General features: G+C 42.9%; 1 protein-coding gene across 9 annotated transcripts in view; it reads left to right on the top strand.

Moving 5' to 3' along the window:
* The window catches only part of mtss1lb (MTSS I-BAR domain containing 2b), a 44778-nt gene that overhangs the window by 7452 nt on the left and 14559 nt on the right, over nucleotides 1-22767 (top strand). For all 9 annotated transcript variants that reach the window (XM_041268094.1, XM_041268091.1, XM_041268090.1 and 6 more), the window contains exon 3: nucleotides 393-466. In XM_041268094.1, coding sequence (XP_041124028.1) covers nucleotides 393-466 — 74 coding nt within the window. The remainder of the gene's footprint in view (nucleotides 1-392; nucleotides 467-22767) is intronic.

Raw genomic sequence — 22767 nt, 5'->3', positions numbered from 1 at the left:
ATCTCTCCTTAACTCCATACCTCCATACTGCATTCTCAGCTGAGGTGAGTACAGTATCTCTCTCCTTAACTCCATACCTCCATACTGCATTCTCAGCTGAGGTGAGTACAGTATATCTGCCCTTCTCTCCATTCCTCCACTCTACGGTACACTCAGACACCCACTAGCTGTGTGTCCAGGGTGGTGGACTGGCTGTGTCCCTGTGAAAACTCTGTTTTTGGCTCATGTGTGTTCAGCTCCTCACCCCTGCTCTCTGGATAGAGGTGTTCAGCCTCCAGTACTGTCTGCTCCTTACCTTGCACAGGTAATCCTTGTGCTGGAGCTGCCCTGTGAACAGAGAGGCAGGCATATAGATGGGCAGGAATGACTAACGCTGACTCTCTCTGTCCCAGGACCACAGTGCTGGCTGCTGTGGCTTTCCTGGATGCCTTTCAGAAAGTGGCAGACATGGCGACCAACACCAGAGGTAAGGAGACTCGTCTCTTCCACATTCGGTAGGAAACTCTGTGGTCAGGAAGCTGGGGGTCATCGAGGGGCTGGGAGGAAGCTTGCGTGCTGAGAGATATTTCCTTGTGCTTAGTTTTTTTGTGGAACATCTGCACTGTTGTGTTGTGGATCATTGGTTTGAACAGTGGTTTGAACAGTGGTGGTTTGTGATTCATCACGAGAGGTTGAATTCTTGTGTTGAAGGTGCTGGATCGGACATCTTGTTTTATAAAGATAATGTTGAATGTTTGCACAAATTTAAATAAATACAAACACAAAACCATTTAACTGTTCATAAAAATGAACGCATTGTGCATTGTCTAATTAAACATCTTGTACAGCCTGTGGGCCCTTTAACTCGCACTGCAAGTCCGGAGCTTGGCTCTGATCTCATGCAGTGCTAAACTCCATAAGGAAACAAAGACATTCTAGGTACATAAGATAGTCTTTTATAATGGCAAAGCATTTAATTACAGCAGGGGTTTTCAACCAGGGGTACAGCTAAGGGTGATAGGGGGTACGCAGGATGACTCAGAAATGCACAAATAAAAACAAAATCATTTTTTAACAGTATTATATAGTAGCTCTAAACCCCTGTGCATAAATATTACATTTTTGTTTACAGCTCAAAATGAACTGCAGATAAAATAAAAAAAAAATAAAAAAAACAAAACACTGAATATATCACGGTTGTACTTATGCATGCGTGATTTCAATTGAGCGGAGAGGATTCCCATTAGGGTGGGTGAAGGAGGCGTCTGGTGATTGTGCCTATGGAGAGCACTCTGTGCTGCTCATGAGCTTTGCTGTTTTGAACTTGTTGTATAATTGAATACTAATTGTTATTAATATTATTTAGTCATTTAGCAGACGCTTTTATCCAAAGCGACTTACAGAGACTTGAGGGTGAACCCCCTGGTAATAAGCCCCTTTCTTTAACCATCAGACCACACAATTAGGGAAACACAATCTTAATGCGTTCTTTAGAAGTATAGTATAAATGCTCCTGTAAATATAATTATTAATCACAATACTTTGAAGGTTTTGTTTTATTTATTTATTAGGCGCGGCTGCATTTTAGTAACAGCAATAGCGTCTGGTTGAATTTGTTTTCAATCTTTGATGAAATGGATACATTACTTACTTGCAAAACAAAGGAAGAAAACACCAGAGTCTACAGGAAATGCAAAGCAACAGAAAGTTATACCAAATCCCTTTGGATAATTTTTATGTTGGCTTTAATAAAAACGTTCATCATTGTTAGTAGTTATTATAGTTTTATCTTCAGGTAAACATTTTAAATGGCACATAATTATGTGGAGCTGGGAAGTAAACGCTAACGTAACAGACATTTACAATGCACACTGTTTTATATTATTTTTACGAACTTCGCCGAATAGAAAGCGATTACGACTGTTTCCAAAGAGATTACAAAATACTTTTAATTCTGTGCATCCAAGTAATTAAAAGTTTTAAGAATTAAGCCTACTGTTTATTATTCAGTCCTAAACCAGCAGTTTGTCACCCAAACTGTTGTGACATAAATTATTTATTAAATAAAGGGGAGGAAAAGAAATGTGTTAATCAGATTATTTTCCATTTTATTGCAGATGTTGTCAATTCAGTAGAGTGAAAATTGTAAAGGGGTACTTGAGCTGAAATCTCCAGACAAAAGGGGTACAGTTCTGTTGAAAACCCCTGCATTCCAGCATTGCATAATGCTTAGCAGTTCCCTAGAATACAATGAGTACTGGAATAAACAACCAATCAACGTTCCATATTTTCCTTATTTTGGGACTCTTTGCATCCAAGCGCTAACCACGTGGCTGAGCGTGCCTATTAAATGTAAAAGTTTAATATAGGTTTATTTTCGGCTGCTGCTTGTTTTTCAATAGGAGTCTCCCTCTTTCATCATTGCCATGCCCTCTGGTGGTTAACCTTCCTGTGAGGACTGGGGCTATTGTTACCAAGTCCAGCCACATCCCTGAGCCTGAGCTTCTGTGTTCAAATATAGGCCCTTTATATTATACCATTTTAACCATTAGAATTGCCTTTTGTAATGTATCATGTCACTCCGCACCCCCCCCCCCCCGCACCAGGAACCATCTGTTTCCTATACTAGCATAAACTGGTCCCTTTGCACAGGTTAGACAGGTTTATGACATTTTATTGGATTGTTCTTATTCTACATGTCTTGTTGCCCTCAACATCTGTTACTAATACGGTACCAATTCCAATGAAAGGTGTAGTAAAGTTCTAAAGTGCTGTAGGACCACAAAACATCCTGTTTTTATTCATGTGTTTTATTAGCAACAGATGCTGGTATATTATAATGGTACTCCTGCAGTCTCGTTTAAGAGTCTTTTTGGGAGTCTCAGCATAGCACCAGAGATCTGGAGGGTGGAATAAAACGGACTGTATCGAGGAGGCACAGATGTGTCGTCTTCTCTTGGGCATCATTCGTACTCCCGTCATTCCTTCACAGGAAACAAACTCTAATTAAGTTTTCAGTGTGGTTTTGTTGTTTCCTCTTCCCTGTTTCCTGGTTCAGACACTCCCTTTTGTGTGCCTGGGAACCTGCACAATATGTATGTTTTAGAAACATTTGCACATTTGTGTTGCACCTAACCGATTCCTTTGAAGATCATTGATCCAGCTAACAAATGGTAAAAAAGGACAACATTAAATACATTGAAAGAAAACATATCATGGATTTAAAAAAAAAAAACATGTCTTTTAAAACCTTATCAAAAATCTTCATGTTCCCAAATGAAACGTGTGGTTAATGCCTAAATTTATCCCCCAAACTCCGGTGAGATAATCTGATAATTGCGCATTATATCCATTAGCTCCAGAAGCAAGCCTTTTCAATTCCTTACCATAGATATGATATACTAGAAGCATCAATTCAAAACGTTTAGCAATAAAACAGGAGCTAAGGGTATACAGTATGAAAACAGAGGGACAGTTCATAGAGCAGGAAGCTGGTATCAGATTCATTCTAAAGACCAGTTCTGTCTGTATATGTCTTATTTACATCTTATAGTGTCATGTGCTTAGAACCTCAAGGCTTTTAAAGACCCTACAGTACCACACATTCCTGATCTCTCAACCTGTCAGTGTCTATCTCAATGAGGATTTGGAATGTACCATCTCCACTACGTGGGGGTGTCAGTTTTATTTTATAGCAGGTATGTGAAGCAAGGGCCAGCTATTTCTATTACTGTATGAACTACTGCTTGTAATCCGTCTGCACAAGATCCAATTCAAACCCTTGTAATGGATTGAGTGATACATATATACTATGTTTGGAAAGACTTGCAGTAATATGGTCAATGAAGACAGGACAGTCTGCAAGGTGTATAAGTTGTTCTGATGGGATATCTGATCATTGCTCTATTGTTCTCCAATTCCTTGGAAAGGGAAGCGTACCCTATCAAAGTCTGTATGATCTAGCCTACAGAATACGTCATTCCATCAGTAAGGTGATGGAGAGCCAGTATGCTACACATCACAGAACGTTATTGCCTCATCCTTGTTCACAAATATACTAATGTACCAAGAAGAAGAAACATAGCATTGAAGAACACAGGTGAGTAAGCAAAACTCCTCTATACAACGTACTGTATCTCCAAGCGTGCCAGCAGTTTGTGTGAATTACAGTATTGGATTACTGCAGATTTGCAGGGCAGGGCAGCAAAGGTCACAACGTGAAATGTAGGTCAGGGCTCTCCATGGCGCACACACACACACACACACACACACACACACACACACACACACACACACACACACACAGACACACACACATACCTGGCACATGCTTCTCAGGAATTCCTTTCAATATTGGATGCTCTCAATATTGCTCTTTTAATGTCTTAAAAATCTTCACACGAGAGGCAGACAAGCACTTGCTCACACACACACACACACACACACACCAGAGAGGAGGGAGATAATGAGGGAGCGAGAGAAACAAATAAACACACAGATGGTGGGTGTGGGGGGTCTCTGCGCAGAAACAGTGTCCTTCTAATTTAGATTAGTAACATTTCACCAGTAGATCTTCCGAATTCCAAAAGATTCACAGTAAGCCCGTCGTGGATGTGGCTAAGTGACACTTAAGTCATGACGTACAACCCAGATTCAATTTCCTGAAGCATAAATTAAGCGTAATGCAGGCCTTAACAATAGTTAAGATAACCAGCTTTTCTTCAATGAATAAACGCAATACTTTGAAAAAACCTCATTCATTTTACAGCCTGTAAAACTTCTAGTTGGGGCCCGGCACTTCACAACCAGATCATGGACAGTTCCACCATTCCAGGGAATTTAGCCCAAATAAGGATGCATGTCTTTAAATTTGTTGGATTACATGCAGATTCTGTAACTGGTGAGCTGGAGCGATATCTGCTTTAAAACACCAAGAGGATTCTGAGTCACCATCTCGTCTTCATTAGCGTCCCGTGGGAGATAATGAACAGGCACAGAGGTCACTCACACTGCTCCTGATGCAATACCAGCTAGCAGAGCCACGCATTAGTCCAGAGCAGCACTTTGCCAATAACACATTAAGAGATGGAGTTGGAACTTGATGAATCGATTGGGAAAAACTGATTGAGAGCAGTACAGACCTGGAGTATTGATTAAATGATTGGACCATATTTACTTTAAAAGTCAAAAAGTGAATTGAATCGATTAGGTATGATGTGACGTAGGGTTGAATTTACATAGAGGTAGATTTAAGTGAATATTATCTAAAATTGTAAGTTACAAAGCCCTAAGTGTCAAATGACAAATACATCTTGTGAAAGCATGTTATGTAAGCTGATATATTCAGCTGAGCCTTTTCCCATGACATATTTAGTTTGCAATTCTTTGCAACTGGTTTCAAAAAGTATTGTGTGCCTGTCATCTATTTTTTTTTTCTCTTTCCGCACACACATGCACACACACACCACACATACACACACACTCACACACACACAGACGCACACTTGCAGGCACGCACACACACGTGTTTGCATTCCTATATTTGTAGGGACTTCTCATTGACTCTCACTATACTTTTATTTACTATTTTTAACTCCAGTCAGACAAATCTCCTCACGGTGTGAAAGTTGACAACAAACTAAATATTTTGGCACTTTTTAAATTTTTTTTTGAAGGCATGTTTAGTTCTTAAAGCTGTTTTACAAAGTTGGGACATCCCCACAATGTCATTTTTTCAGGAGATACTATCTCACACACACACACACACACACACACACACACACACACACACACACACACACACACACACACACACACACACACACACACACACACACACACACACACACACACACACACACACACACACACACACACACACACACACACACACACACACACACACACACACACACACACACACACACATCGGCCTGTCGTTAGTTGGAGAGAAATCTGAGGTCAAAAGTGAATGGTGCAGAATCTGTAGCTCAAGGAAACTGCACAATTCACTACTATCCTACTGTTATATGGCACAAATACCTTTTAAAATCTGTGACTAAAAAAACCCACAGCTGTGGCTGGGAAAAAAAGACAAACCTGATTGTTATCTAGAGGTGAAGCAATTTTTTAAAAACTTCATGACATGATCTGCAGCGTGCTACTTAATGCTGTACCATATATCATCAAACACTGTAGCGCTACTTGCAATCCGACAGGAAGGATGTGTTGGACTGGGAGGGGGGTCCCTTGAGACTCTCTACTCATTTCAAAAGGGGTTCTCTGCCAAGACAGCAGCCTTACGAAAGAAGGGCTCAGACCCACTACTGGCACAGTGTATCGTCACTCATTCATTATAGCACAGATCCACAGCCATGTATGTTCAAGAGATCAGTTCAGATACCGGGTTCTGTTCAGCGCTGACCCCAGCATGCACAGGTCTTGACTTGAAGAACTAATTAAACTTACATATAAAAGGAAAAGCAACTTAAAAGTGTACTTACTGTACTTTTGCTTTTAACCCCCCCCCCCCAAAAAAAAACCCAAAACATTTTAATACCCACATTTTGAACTGTGTTTTCACCCTTCTGTAACTTTACACTAAGAGTTAAAGCTACAAGGAAACCACTGTTTCAGTTAATGCCCTCGTCTTCTTGAACTTTTTCATCTAGTTTTTTTTTTTTTTTTTTTTTTTTTTTTTAAACGTCAAAAGTGTATTTTAAGCTTCCCCCACACTCGTTTTTCTTGCCCACTTAGGGAAGTGTGTACAGTACAGTAGTGGAGCTGCACCTTTGAGTAAAGGGGCTCCCACTAGTTTTGGATCACCTTTTTTTGCATACATTATTAGGTCGCTTTGTGATCGTGTGCTATGTGGATAGGGTCTCTTCAGGGTGATGTAAAAGCTGTGAGTGAGCTGGCACAGGTTTCAGCCTCGGCTGACTCCAGATTCTGACAGCACAGCCGCTCTTTCCCAGCTTATTCTGCCCTGCGATCAGGGAGTGACTGAGCTGCTGTTCTCCTGCCAGCCTGTTCATTGTGCCCTGATTAAGTGGAAATTCAGTCCCTTAACAAAAGGGTCCCAGCCTGGGGTCAAGGCCTCTGGCAGGGCGAGCAGAGAGGGACTGTTGTTGGTTTGCTGTGTGTGCTGCTGGCATGGCTCTCTGAAGAAGCGCCTGCAGCCGGCGCTGGAGTCTATTCGCAGCACTCACAGCTCATTAGGAGGAACTTGGACTGGAAGCAAAAGAGTTTTTATTCTGTTCCCACATATAGTGGAGGCTTTGTTTTGGCAGGTCAAGGCACAATGAGCCTCTCTGAGATGAGGAAGTCTCCGCTGCAGTGAGCAAGGGACACTGAGGGCCTGTTTGACACTCCAGAGAGAGGACTAGAAATCTCTGTGACCTCTTCTTAATTGGACAAAATAATGTTGTTTTTATATATTAAAAACAAAAGGAAGGGCTCCCAAGTGGCGCATCCAATAAAAGCACTCGCGTAGAGTGCAGGATGCGCCCTATAGTCTGGACGTTGCCGGTTCGAGTCCAGGCTATTCCTTTGCCGATCGAAGACGGGAGGTCCCAAGGGGGTGGTGCTCAATTGGTCGAGAGCCGCCCAGGTGGAGGGAGGGTTAGGTTGCCCAGGGTGTCCTCGGCTCACCGCGCACCAGAGACCCCTGTGGTCAGGCCGGGCGCCTGCAGGCTTGCCTGTAAGCTGCCCCGGACTGCGTTGTCCTCCGACACTGGAGCTCTGGGTGGCTGCATGGTGAGTCTGCAATGTGTAAAAAAGCAGGCGGCTAACGGCACACACTTCGGAGGACAGCGTGTGTTCATCTTCGCCCCTCCTGAGTCAGCGCAGGGGTGGTAGCAGTGAGCTGAGCTAAACAAAATAATTGGACACAAGTAAATTGGGGAGAAAACAACAAAAAACTAATTGGTGACTACTAAATTAAAAAAAAACAAGCAAACAAACAAACAAAAGGAACAACTCAAAAAAGCTGGGGTAGTCTGGTGGTTAGAGATGAGGGACTGGGAGGCAGTGTGGCCTAGTGGCTAGAACTGAGAGACTGGAGGCAGTGTAAATTACAACCACTAGACTTAGTGGAGTCTGTTCATGTCAACTCTCAGCCTCCAAGGCAGTGTCCTCATTATCCTGTCAAGGCATAGGCTCACACAGTGCTGCAGATAGGCGAGAGAGGGGGCGAACAACACAGACCAGCAAATAGGCAGCCCAGATTAAGACGAGGTAATCCCTGATATTAAGTGTTGGGAATCAGGCATGATTACTCTCAATATGATTGTAGCGCTGTTGCTGGCTCAGCTGGAGTTTTTATTTGACACATTTCATTCCATTAACCCTGCACTGGCTTTCACTCACACTCCCCCACACCCCCAATGTACATCTGGATTCAGCTCAGTCCTTTCAGAGTTGTCTACAGAGGCATTCAGCATGGTTGTTAATAATTTATTGTTGCCATTGTTTGGATTAGCATGGCAACATAGGTAGATGCAATGAGAACACATAAAACACATAGCAGGCGTGTATGTATATGCAGCATTATTGCTAAATTATTGCTGTGGTTTTACAAACCAGCTTTACTAGGCGTTCCTGTGTAAAGGTTTTGGAGAGACTGCAAGTGTTTTTATTGTGATGGCACAGGGACACACCCATGACTGGCAAAACTATGCAGCGTGTCCATCCATCTGTCTGTACATCTGTCTGTCTGCCACCGTTTACAAGGTGAACAGGATAATGGCCTTGATTTTGCACACTCCTAACCCATAGTTGCGGTTTGTTAGATGCAAAAGTTAATGATTAAACCCTACTTAATAGCTGCTTGTTCAAGACGCGGCCCTTCCTGTATCTCTGTCGGCGTGGCTGTGAGAGTTATCATCTTGGATTGCATTTAGCTATAATCTAATAAATTATCTATGATGCGGTTATGAATACCCTCTGTAAGCGTGTACACGGCTTCCTATCTTTGTGGCGCTGTGGATTTAATAGCAGCATAGAAAAGGGCAATACAGCGGTAATGCATGTCTTTCTTGAATGAATGACGCCTTATTCATGTGGCGCTCATCCAAAATGCTGTCATTGCATGGGACTGCAGAGCTGTTGCTGTATTGAACGGCTTCAAGAACTGCCTTATTCATCAAAGTTTGAGTTTGAGCAGCTTTAGAGATTTTACACATGGTTAGTGGGGGAATCATTCCAATGTTTTTGTAAGTGATAAGTTTATTTTGGATCCTTGCTTGTGGAGATGGCATGGCGGTCACTCCAGTGTGATGACCTGTATTGCTGCAGAGCGATGTGAACAGCTTCCATTTCCGGGAGCAGGGTTCAGAGGTCAGCTCTGCATGTTTACTGTGGCAGGGAGCCAGGCCTGAGCTTCACACACTCTCACACTCACAGACTGCCTCTCTCACTGGAGAGCAGGGCAAGAAAAAACACTGATATTTATAGCTGCTTTTTTCAGGTTCCTGGGAAGCTTGTTTGAGTGGTTGTATTTAAAAGCCTGAATTCACTTTCCAGTGTGTCCTGATTTTAGCTTTTTTTTTTACCGTTGTATTGGTGCCAATTGTTGTGGCCTTCTTACACCACAAATCATATATTCCAATACTGCACGCTGATTACTTTAGTAGCAAGCTGTAAGTAATTAAAATTGTCATGAGTGTGCAGCACTGTAACTAGCCATACCTGTCAACACACTTAAGACAGATATAGCTAGGAAGCTCACAATGAATAATATCGTGCAAGTCACTTCAGGTTGATGATATTTTGTAGCTGAATGTACTGATATGGCCAAAAGATTTGCATCATCTAGAATTTTAGGATTGAGAGGATATATATAATGTAGATCTTTTATTTAACATCATGTCAAGAAACTAGAAAATGATATTGCAAAAGTCTACCGGAAGCCATAATGGCATAGAGTTTTTCATGTTGGATTGTGAAATGTCACATTTTTCACATTAAATGTCACATTACAAAGTACAGTACAGTATTTAATTCAGTATGCTAACCTGGCATTATTCAGCAGGTTTTATTCAACTTTCAGAGAGCAAAATGAGTTAATTCAGTAGGGAGATGCAAAACTTTTGACGACAGCTGTAGATTGATGCCATGTTATTGCTGAACTGACTTGGTGACTGACAACTACAGAAATACATGGTAAGAGATCAGTGGGGCTAATGGAGTAGGGCTACAGATTATAATGTTGAGCCGAGATTAAAAATCCTGATTTGGGGGTCTTGGACTGCAGACAGTGGAGGGGGGCTGTCAGAGTTTATTGCACAGAGGAGATAGAAATCGTTCAGTACTCTCTGGGAGTATAGAGAATCAAGCCATGCTTGTCAGATTTTTAATTAGCACAGCGATCATAATAAACTGGTGTGGCACTTGGAGACCCCTGGAGAATTGAGTGAGGCTGTCGGGTTTTAATACTGAGCAGAGATGGAGATTGCTTTCCAGCACCCAGAGAGCAGAGAGCAAGTACAGGCAGCTCCGGGCTGCCGGTGGGTTTGAGCGTTCCTTGTGCTTCTCAATCCAGAGTGACCTATAGAATTAGAACCATCAACTGCGAAATGTAAATTCGGTTATGTTCTGATGGACTGCACTCTGAAATAAATAGCCCTAGCTGTTCTGGAAAAAAATAAGTATCTCTGCTGGACAGTGGATACTTATTGGCCTGGTGCCCCACTGAAAAGCTTCCTATTGCTGATTGTGGCACTGCCAGCTTCCCTTCATTGCCTCCAGTTAAGTAGTGTTGGCATGGAGCTCAGCCCCAGCCTCCCTCCTAATCCTGACCCATCATCCTGCGTGTGACGGGTCAGTGTAGTCACTGTCATCCTAAAAATACCCAGGATCTGCTTCATCTGCCAGACAGCACCCAACCAAGGTATCAGAGATGTCTGGATGTGCCTGCAGGAAGGTAAGAACTTTGGAACCGGTTTGTCTTTACAAAGCAAAAGGAAATCTGAAAAGTTCTGTGGCATATAGACTGATAGATCATCAGCACTCTGTGAACATGCTATATACAGGGATTGTGGTAGCCATGGAAGAGGGATACAGTTCATTCATAATTCTGGCATGATGGATGGGTGCATTATCATCTTAAAGGTAGCCACTGCCATCAGGGTGCAGCATCCTAATAGAGAAGAGGCAGTGCAGATAGATAGATATTGCTTTTTAAAAAAAAAAAAAATGGAATCACCAATTATTTTTCTTATTTTCTCCCCAATTTGAAATTAATAAATTAAAAAAAAACCAAACAAACAAACAAACAAAAGGAACAACTCAAAAAGCTGGGGTAGTCTGGTGGTTAGAGATGAGGGACTGGGAGGCAGTGTGGCCTAGTGGCTAGAACTGAGAGACTGGAGGCAGTGTAAATTACAACCACTAGACTTAGTGGAGTCTGTTCCTGTCAACTCTCAGCCTCCAAGGCAGTGTCCTCATTATCCTGTCAAGGCATAGGCGAACAACACAGACCAGCAAATAGGCAGCCTAGATTAAGACGAGGTAATCCCTGATATTAAGTGTTGGGAATCAGGCATGATTACTCTCAATATGATTGTAGGGCTGTTGCTGGCTCAGCTGGAGTTTTTATTTGACACATTTCATTTCATTAACCCTGCACTGGCTTTCACTCACACTCCCCCACACCCCCAATGTACATCTGGATTCAGCTCAGTCCTTTCAGAGTTGTCTACAGAGGCATTCAGCATGGTTGTTAATAATTTATTGTTGCCATTGTTTGGATTAGCATGGCAACATAGGTAGATGCAATGAGAACACATAAAACACATAGCAGGCATCCAATGTCCAATTTATTTTTATTTCAACCCAGCTCACTGTTGCCACCCCTGCGCTCTTGGGAGAGATGAAGATGGACACATGCGTCCTCTGAAATGTGTACTGTCAGCCACCTGCTTCTTTTCACTCTGCTGGCCCTCCATACAACCACCTTGGAGCTACAGTGTTGGAGGACCATGCAGCTCTGGGTGGCTTACAGGCAGGCCTGCAGGCACCTGACCAGTTTACAGGGGTTGCTGGTACACAGTGAGCTGAGGACACACTGGCCTAGACCTGACCTAGACCTAGACCCTCCCCACCTGATGTGGTGCTTGGCCAATTGTGCACTGCCCCCTGGGAACTCCCGTCCACGGTTGGCACTGGACTTGAACCTGTGACCTCCAGGCTGTAAGGCACACCCTGCACTCTGCACGGAGCACCTTTACCGGATGCGCCACTAGATAGATATTCTTAGATAACATCTCACAGTATGGAAAGGTATTAGTATTCCTGTATGGTCAGCACGAGTTTGAAGCTGATTGCTGGCAGCTATCACAGTTATGTTTATCGGTGGATTCCAGCTCTGGCGCTTGGGATGGTAAAGTGTAATCTCTCTCTCTCTCTCTCTCTTTCTCTCTCTCTCATTCTCTCTCTCTCTCTCTCTCTCTCTCTCTCTCTCTCTCTCTCTCTCTCTCTCTCTCTCTCTCTCTCTCTCTCTCTCTCTCTCAATGACACACAGACTGAGTTCCAGTGGCTCTGCCTGCCCTGGATCAGTGTGTCAGCAAGGGAGCGTTACATCTTGTAGTTCAGGCTGTAAGCCCCTCCCACTCCCTGGCTTGGCAGATGGCAGCGACTGGGAGAAGATGGCTGCTGCTGTACAGTATTGATGCTGGCCATCTGGAAGTGTAGCTTTTTCTCCCATCTCCTATCACTCTGTGCTACAGGCTTGCTTTTAATATATGACAAACTCTGAAGCTGACCTTTATACAACTAAAATAAATCATTGTATATGTGCTTTCCCAATCTTCTCTTTTAAAATGCAGACCTGAAATGCAAAACCAAATATCAAATATTTCCAAACATTGAGAACTATAGAAGTGAGTGGCTGTACTGATTTCACTGTAAGTTTCTTCATCTCCAGGGTTCTGCTGTGTGTGTGTGCACCAATTACCTTACCAGCTATGGGAGCATGGAACTCCAGCAACCCATAAACCAAAGAGGTACCCTTATCATACAACAGCAATTTTGACTTGAGTTGTTTTATGGGTAATTTTGAAATTATTATTCGCAGTTACAGACACTCCGGTGACAGAGAAATTGCAATTCAGATCAGTCATACCTGGTAGACATAATATAGCCTGTACTGATTACCTGCAGCCTGGAATCTGTCACTATACACCTACGCTGTTCTCCAGACTGCAGTCCTTCATTCATATTATCTTGATGCAGATGGTTGCATGGGGTTTGCATTTTGAATGGAAGTCTTAAAAACTAAGGATCTGTTTTTTAAATAAATAAAACAGACATTTTTCTTTTCTATTCTCCTGCACTGATGCCCTTTCACAGAGAGAGAGAGAGTGTTTGCTAAGACACCAGAGGCTGCAGAGTGTATCCCATCCCCTTGTCTTTGAATAATTGAAAGCGAGAGCTGTTAGGAGACATTTCTGCCGTTCCATTTTATACTTGCTTTCCTTTACTGCTCCTGTGTTATAGAGTTATGGATGTTTGGATGTCATGGTTTGTCGTTCAAGGTTACTAGGAACTGTAAACAGCTTGTCTGTCTACTCTCTGTCTCTGGAATTATGTCTGTTTGTTGATTTATACTTAAGTAATATGACCTGAAGAAGAGGGCTTTACATCTGCCGAGGAGGAAAAATGTGAATTACAAAAATTCATATTTCCATAATTATTTTTTTTTGTCAGATTGAATTGAGATTGAACTTATTTTGACGGGTAATTGTACATGACAATGTATCTAATTGTATAAGTTTATCTAATTGTATATATGTATCTAATTGTGCTGAAGTGGTTTACAATAGATCAATAGCATTCTTTTTTTAAGGGGGGGGGGGGTGTTAAAATAATTTCCCTTCCTTCCGCCCCCCATTACAGGCACTTGACCTCTTTGGAAACGGGCGTGCATGCAGCTCTTCTGTTTAAATATATTCATTTTCCCAAACCAGCAGTAATGGTTGACGGGGCTCCCTGTCTAAAACCTTACAACTAAATGACTTGGCAGTTTCTGTCTTTTCCTCCAAACAAGCATGCAGATGGACATTTCCCTTCCAGTAGCCTATCTGCACGCCCCCCAGCACGGAAGGGTGTCCAGGCTGTTTAACAGCACGTATGCAGTTTATTCAGTTCACTGTTTGGACTAAAGGGGCACATTTCCAAAGTGTTTTCACCCTAGTCTTGAACTAACTACGCATTAAAAGTTGTTTAAATTTGGTATTAGAAAGTATCAGAGTTTTTTGTGTACAGGTGTCAGAAGGTTCTGGAAACTAGTCCTTGGTGATATGCAATCTTTAACGCATGTTTTCTAGAGAGTTCTGGAGATTTCCACCAGTATAATTAGCATGTGCGGTTCTGTATGAGATACAGTGCAGTGAGAACTGCAATGCTGTGGAGGTTTGTATAATTCAGAGTAAAGTGCCAGTCTTGTCTGCCTGCTTATCAGAAAACCCCCTGCAATCCTTCTAACATCTTAAAACATCAATTTAATAGTCTTAAAGGAAGAGGGAGCAGAAATGGGGATACGAGGCAGTAGTTTGAAACGAAGATGAAGGGTGGTAGATAAGAAATCAATGTTATGGGGGAGCGGAAGAGGTAAGGAAGAGTTTCTCCCCCTTTCTGTGCAGTCGTGCTCAGACTCTGTTGTTGCTTTCCCAGGCCTGGACTGTAAAGGCTGTTTTTGGGAATGCTGTTCTTCTTGGTTAAATGAAAAACACATCTGCTGGATCCTATATTTTTAGCAAGCCTGTCCCTGCCAGGAAGTTCCTCATGCAATAACTAGCCGATCTCTCCTCCTTCCCAGCTGGTTGTAATAACTCCCAGAATAATTCCATCCAGAGCGTGGTTTGGGTTGTGCTGCTCGCTCCAGCTGACTCCAATCAGCAGTGCCATCATTCTTCAGAATCTCTGCATCCGAAACGCTCCGCCCAGCCACTGCTTTGGCAGGCCTTGCGGCTCGACTCCTTCCCAGACTTTCCGGGCCAGCTCTTCTGAGATTTTGCTCCATTGCTAAGTTTTGCACCATGGTATTAACTCCCATACCTCCGGTGCATCTGTTTCCAGCTGGAAGGGATTGTTGGCAAAGATGTGCTTAACTGTGATGGATGCAGTGAGACAGTCTCTATCGCAACCTGGTCCTCAGATAGATCAGAAATGATTGCTGAGGGCAGGCTCAACCAGACCTCTGGGGTCCTATCAGCCGCAACAAGACTGGGTCGAGTGCGAGGCAGCCATGTCTCAGGGACCTTGAATCACTCCCAGGCCAGGCCAGAGAGAGAGAGCGAGAGAGAGAAACTGTTACTGCCACTGTCTAGCTAAATAACAGTAACTCCTTCATCTATTTATCAGCCCCTCTCTGACTCATACAGACACGACCGTCCACCAGCAATCCTGGCTATTGTGCCAGCATGTTGTGATTAGCACAGTATCTGACAGCGATGGGAACTTGACTGGAAATTAACCAGAGACTTCGTCTGACATTGGCTTTTCTGGTCACATAATTGAGCCATAAAATGAGAGGTTTATAGACGGTAATATGTCACACTGGTTTGTAATCTCAGTTATTTCTGAGCACGCGGGAAGTCCCTCGTTTTTGAAACTGATAAAAATGCTTTGGCATTTCTGACATGCTAAGATTATAATCGGAGTTCAAAGGTTCTTGGTCTAACCTGGTACCATATATCTTTAGTAAAACAGTTATGTTAAACAAACACTTTGACAAAATTGTAAGTATTGTTCTGAATGGCAGGTACCAAAAATAAAACTTGGTGGCGTTTGATACCTTGACGCATGACACTTCTGGTCAAAGCTTACCGTTTGAACTGCTTATGCTGTTGCACTGGTGGCTTCTGTTCAGTTCAGTTCAGCAGCAACATTTCTAATCCTCCCTCCCTCCTAACAAATGCACTTTTAACCTTAAGGGATATGTTGGCTTTCTCATGGTTCCTTGCACTCCTGAAGAACTTACTTACACAGCAAAGTAAAACAGAGACAGAAATAAACAGAAGTATTTGTCCACACATAGACTCACATTCCCACCATTGTAAACAAGCTCTACATACCTTGGAGGCCACAGATTCCAATACAGTGTAAGTATGGATCACGCTCCCTGCTATGTGGAGAATGGAGGTCTTGAAACCCTTTGGAACTGGGGGATTGAGGGGGGTGTGTGTGTGTGTGGAAGAGTTGGGGCATTGAAATTGACTAATACCAGTCACTCCTGTAACCTGGTAGACAAATAAATCAGTTTTCTTTGAAGTACTGTATAAAGCCATGAGGTATCTACAGCAATGTAATTGCTGCAAATCACCTCAGTCCTCTTATTTATGTTGAAAGGCTATTTAAACATAATTTGGTGACACATAGAAATGCGAGTGGGTGTCCGATGTGTGTTTCTGTTTTTGTGTGCATTTGTGTAAGTGTGTAGTTCAGCGGGTTTGTGCTCAGGAATGTGTGTGCGTGCTTACTGTACGTGTTGGAGACTGTGTCATGGTTCTCTGTGTGTTCATTGCAGGCTTGGCCCAGTTTGTTTAGCACTGATTGTTCATTCGGAGAGCCAGCCGCTGCTCTCCCTTCAGCGCTTCTGTTTGGATAGAAAGTAGGACAATGGCCTGTCTGGTTTGGCAATCGATAAGTTGGGCAAAAAAAGTGAAGTGCGTTTTAACTGGGGGCCTGGCGCAGTAGCCTGAATGCTCACTCACAGAAAGTAAAAAGTGTGTGGATGCATCACGGCCTATCAGACAAAGAGACCTCATCACCATGAATACTTAAAATGGGAACTAGCGTGGCCAACATTTCATGTGTGGTGAAGTGTTTTTAAAAAGGACTAAAAAGACCAATACAATTAGAACTTCAATTACAGAAAACAGCATATTTTTTCTTTCTATTTTTTTTATTCTGATTTAATGAGTATTAGATTTGTGTAAAGAATTCTGTTAATATGTATTTGTTTGAATAGCAGTTTGTTTGTACATTTCGTATTTAGTTTTGATTCCTAGTTGTTTGGAATCTTAGAAGAGTCTTAATCACACGTTTTGTAGGAGACACAGCGATTGGAGGTCCAAAGGCTGCTAGTTTTGTGTCATAGCAGAGTGTTTCCACTGCTTCCAGAGTGAGCTTGTCTAGTGAATGTTAGTGCTGGGAAGTACAGGAACCTGTCGGTGGGATGAGGGATTTCTCCAGTGGCTGATTGAAATGGATCAAACCCATTATTCCAGGGCTTCCCTAATGCTGGCTCAGAAGGTTAATATTTAAGGACAGTCAACAGTAATCCAGATTGGAGTAGGGAGAGCACACACACACACACACACACACACACACACACACACACACACACACACAAACAGGCTGCCTTGTACTAAAACACACCAACACACATACAAACTAGCATTTTTACATATCATGCATTTTTCCATTTTCAGATAAATAACCCGATTTTGTTTTTTCCTAGTAGATCCTAGTAGTCTGTTAACTTGCAATCCCTGGTTGTTACATGTGTGTCTGATTTTATGACCAAGCAAGCAAGATTAACAAACAAAAAGCAACATCTCAGGGGAGGGCGGAATGTCTGGGTGGGGTGGAATGTCTGGGTGGGGCTCTGTTGTTCAGGTGTGGATTGAGGTGTATGGCTGAGTTAGGAAGCTCACATTACCTCACCTGGCTGTAACCGGGGCCATTGTCCTTTACCTTTTCATGAGCACTGACATTCACAAGCACAGAGGGACAGCGCAGTGTTGAGGCAGCACTCCAGGGACAGCTGTAGGAATGGAGGAGCCAGGGTGTAGGAAATTCCAGGACAGAAACAGGATGTGGCGGCTTGCAGCTGAACCCTTGTGAAAGGAAAGGGTAGCCCTGGGGGGGGGTGGGCTGAACAACACTGGGGTCAACATCGCTGGGGTAAAGTGCAGTAAAGGGTGAGCATGTATAATAATTCGAGCTGTACAATCAAAAGCTTTTGAGTGGCTTTATACCAATTGGTTTAATGTAAAATTAAAAATAGATATAACTGTACACCGATGCAGCTACCTGGAGGTCATTTAAAATTTATTCACAGACCAAATCCTAGATATTAACAGTATGTACTGTGATGGGTACAAGGCATACCAGAGTACAGCCATTTTAGGTGGTCTTTGTGTGTGTGTATATATATATATATATATATATATATATATATATATATATATATATATATATATATATATATATATATATATATATATATATATTATATAGAGGCAGGATACAAAACAATAAAAAATAAATGAAGAAATAAAATGATTTAGTATGGTATGGTTGGATTTTTGAAGGCTATTTTATAGCGCTTAGTGTAAAGCAAGATTAAGTTCAGACTGTATTCTGCAGCAGTGAGAACAGACAAAGTGTAGAGAGCGAGGAGAAAGAGCTGATGGCCTGTTTTTGTTGCTTAATCCCTCTGCAGATTCCATCTCCCAGGTTGCTATGGAAACACTCTAGAGGGAAGGCCAGAAAAAGCCTGAAGCATGGGGAATGCTTGTATATGTGTGTGTCTTTGAGAGAGAGAGGAGTGGGGACGGGGGATAAAGGAGATTAAATAGGGCTGAAACATGTAACAAGGTCCCAGAAATTGAGTTTCTTCCGTTTTGCGGAAAAAAAAAAAAAAAAAAAAAAAACAACAAAACAGTGTGCATTAACATTGAGTTAATGAGTCGAAGTGATTGGGTTTGTTTGGGATCGCTGGGACGTGTACAGGCGGATTGCTTTCCGCCTCAGTGTTCTCAGAAAAGAACTGAATTCAGTGCAGAGATTCAGCCATGTCCGGAATGATGCAACCCCCAGGGCACCAACCCCCCCAAAAATCAGCACGTTTGATTGGACACCATGCTCATGATGGCACATTAAAAAGGATCTGTGAAGCAGACAAGCAGTTCAGCAGACTCCATCTCTTACTGCTTGGACTGATCTGTGGTGCACTCAACACAAGAAGTGTCTTAAAGCCCTTTATACCGTCGTCGGACTACACTGTAGATTGTAAACATGTAATGAGAAGAGGTTACACTAAAATAAATTACTGTTAGTAATCCTCACAGTAACATTTTTGTTGGTACAAGATACAAATTAGTGCAACAAACAAGTAGTCCTGCTTCTGTTTAATGAAAAATAATAATAATAATAATAATAATAAAACATTCAGTATATACAATTTAGTATAAAATCACATTAAAGATGGCAAAGTGTCTCAAAGTATTTATCCAAAAATGCAAAAAGAAGCTGCTTGGAATCTAAACGTGTTTTGCTGAATTAATTCCGCAGCAAATAATCAATTTTGATTCTCAAAAAAGCTGCCAAATAAATGCATTATGCATTTTGTCAGGGAGAGATTATGTATACCCTCAATGAGCGAATGACCTCCCTCTCTCTATCTCTCTGCCTGTACTCAGTCTGCGACGTCGTGAGTCTGTGCTGTATATGAGTGTGAGTGTTGAAGGACAGGCTAGCTACAGGAATAAAAAGCAGGGCTTCATGGGGCTGACACTTTACCGCTCGCCCACAGCTAAGACAGAGCCTTGCTCTCATCAGCCTGTCAAAGGTTTCTGTGCAGCTCATTTCAGCTCCAACAAGCTGTTACTCCAGCAAGAAAGTGGGGGTGGGGGTTGGTCATATTAAATGTTCGGTCCACTCTTATTGTCGATAAGACCCCCGGAATCCTTTCCAATATGAAGCCTGGCAACCGAAGTGCCGACACAGAGAAGGTCGGGGGTCAGTGTTGTCACGGCAACGTGCTTGCCTGGGAATTGATTTCTCAGAGAGTTGTGCTGGCTTAAAGGGCATACTACAGTATCTCTCTCTGTCACTGACAGAATAAAACAGGCTGGGCATGGCAAAGGAGTAGTGAATCTGATCAGAATATACTGCATTCTCTGTACCCCAGGCTCCCTGGCTCTGCAAGCACAAGCCCACACCAGCATTTACAGCACGTATTAAGGCTGCTGCTTGCCTAACACGCACACACACAAAAGGCACATTTTCAGAGGATTCATTTAACTGCAGCTCCCCGCAACTAAGATCCAATTGTGTGTTAGCATCACTCTGTATCTGACAGTTTAATTGACTAGCACCATTGACCAGGGAACTATTGCAGATCATAAAGCTGTGCTGTATTTTTCAAATGAATCCAGTGCAGTGGACTTCATATAAACTAAATACATGCTTTTTGGTTTAAACTGTGAATCTGTGCAGCATTAACTAAGCCTGCATTCACTGGTTGTAAGGGTTTCCACACCAAAGCCTTTGGTCTCATTTATTTGTTTGATAACAGTGAGATCGAATGGGAGCAGTTTCACTGCTTCCATGGGCAGGGAAGTGAATATATAGCATTCATAAATGTCTGAATGATTGGCTAGTGACACTGGTAATTCAGGGGGAACTGCTGGCTGTTTCTGTGTTTCCCAGGGGGCCACTGAGCATGCAGCACCGGAGTAAACAAGCTCTAGGCACAGTGCCATGGACGGCACCTTAATGTACCACCCTTCCGCCCCTATCCAGGAAGTTCTCCTCACTGAATTGAGAAGAGCCAGTCTGCACAGCAGCCCTCTGCTCTGAGCATGTTGCAGTGTCCGTGCATGGCAGGTGTGCTCTGCGGGGAGTGAATTTCTATGCCACAGGGATTTTTGCAAAATCAAACGCATCAACATTTCCCCAATTCTAAATATTGTTGATTGTGCTTCTTCGATAGTTGCTGTTCCTTGTTGACATCACAATAGGAAGCTAGTGAAGAACTTTGAATTTGATCAGAGCATGAGCACAATTACCAGAAGCTAATCTGGGTGTAGGTTTAGTTCATTTGGAGTTAGGTGAACTTGCTGAGTGACCCGGAGGCAGTGGTCTATTACTGAGGAGTGGCAGAGTGCAGTTTCCTAACCCTTGTATGCTGGGCAGTACCACATACACATTCACACACACGCACTTCATGGTGCCAGCTTGTTTGGTCGTAAATCAGCAGGCTGTCCCAGCGTGCATTGTTCCTGTAAGGTGTTTTGAGGAAACAGTGCTGTAAACAGCGTGTTCTCAGGAAAGGCAGAGCAAGGAAGGCTGAATGGAGGGATATCCCATCTGGGAGTGCCTGTTCCTCCTGGATGGGGGCAGGGCTGGGGTGCCTGCCTATAAATCACTACTTGCCTGCCTGCCTGGTTGGGCAGCTACAGCTCTCTTTATCCGCAACTGAGACCCATTTGCCCTGCCGATTTAATTAAAATTGTGTGCCTACAGCTTCATAAAGGATATACACTGTAATCAGTGGTTTTGAACTTCAAGAGAAAGCAACAGGTACTGCTGAAAGTGGTTAACCCTGTACAAAGGGGCTCATGTCTTTTATCTGCCCCAGATCGTATGGACTTCTGCAGCCTTCTCATTTAAACCTGCACCCCATGGAGTGGCTTATAATTAAAGTTGCAACCATCCCTGCGGCAAGAGAACTGATACTTTAGCCCTTAATTACTGCCTCCCCTCTTAACTTTGACGCTGAGGAGTTGTCTTTATGGTCTAGGCTTTCTGTATATAGTAGTAATGCCTCTGAACCCCACTGTCTAGTAGTGCCCCCTGCTGGGAGACTGGAATATGTGAAAACATCTCCATGTTGTCTGGAAATAAACAATTCATTCCAGCTTGATATATATGTAGACCAGCTTTTGAACTGAAGTGAACTTTAGACTGAAGAACTCCTTCATAATACTAGCTTTTTGCTATGACCGTTTTACTCCTAACAAACGGAATAAACTGTAATCTAAGAAACTCTGAGAACCGAAAGAGATGGTTCTAGTTTTAGAACATCATTTGCTGTGGGATAAAGCTCCCCCTAAGACCTTATAGTGCTATTACTAGAGTCTACCATCAGGTGCCTCCTCAGCCAGGTTTCATTGCCGTGTAGTGAATGTTTGTTTTTTTGCTGGTAATCTTAACTGCTTTAATCTGCCAGCTCAGTATGTGGCATTAAGGAGTTGAAGCCTGAGGCTATATTTTAATCTCAGCTCAGGAATGATAATAGGCTGCAGTTTTACAACGTTTAAACCAGCTGCTGTAAATGTGCGGAAGTCGTGACTGAACCAAGCTTGTGTGTGTTACTCAGGTCTTGGCCTGTTTCCGGGCTAGTGACGGTGCTGCGGCAGATGGGATCTGCTCTGCGGCCCGCAGTTAACAATTCCTCAATGCCAAATATTGTAAAATTGACCAATCGGTGCTTTATAATAATGTGATGTGGAGCCGACACCATCAAAACTGTAAAGACACAATGATGGTGCCAGCCTCTGTGTTGCTACCCTGTCTTATATATTCCTGTAACACACTCCCTGTTTTAGGTTCTCTGTGCCTCCTTTTGCTCAGTAATCACATCATTTCCAGGGGAAGCTCAGGCTGACCAAATGTCATGAGAAAAATCAATATCCCCCCTGCCTGGCCAGCCCCGGTGCATTGTGGGAGCTGTGCAAGGAGGTGATGGTAAACAAACTACAGCGTCTGATAGATGGCTGGCAAATACGCTCGCAGGACAGGGCCAGCTCCTTATTACTTTTACAGGCTTGTAATTCCATTTTTGGTTCGATGCGGCTGTTTACTCAAAGGGCAGCTAAATAGCGATTGCCATCGTCTAATATTAGGCTCTTAGCTACTAGCTATCTTGAAAGAAAATCATTTTCCAGCCTTGCCATGTGTGTAGATGTGTCTGCTTGCCTGGCTCAGCAGAGTTTCAGCCAAGTTTCAACTAACCCCCAGACCTGTCCTTGCATGCCCCTATATTTCTTAGGACAT

Source organism: Polyodon spathula, chromosome 13, assembly GCF_017654505.1.
Source record: "Polyodon spathula isolate WHYD16114869_AA chromosome 13, ASM1765450v1, whole genome shotgun sequence".
NCBI lineage: Eukaryota > Metazoa > Chordata > Actinopteri > Acipenseriformes > Polyodontidae > Polyodon > Polyodon spathula.
The sequence above is the reverse complement of the archived record's forward strand: the minus strand, read 5'-3'. Positions and strand labels throughout refer to the sequence as shown.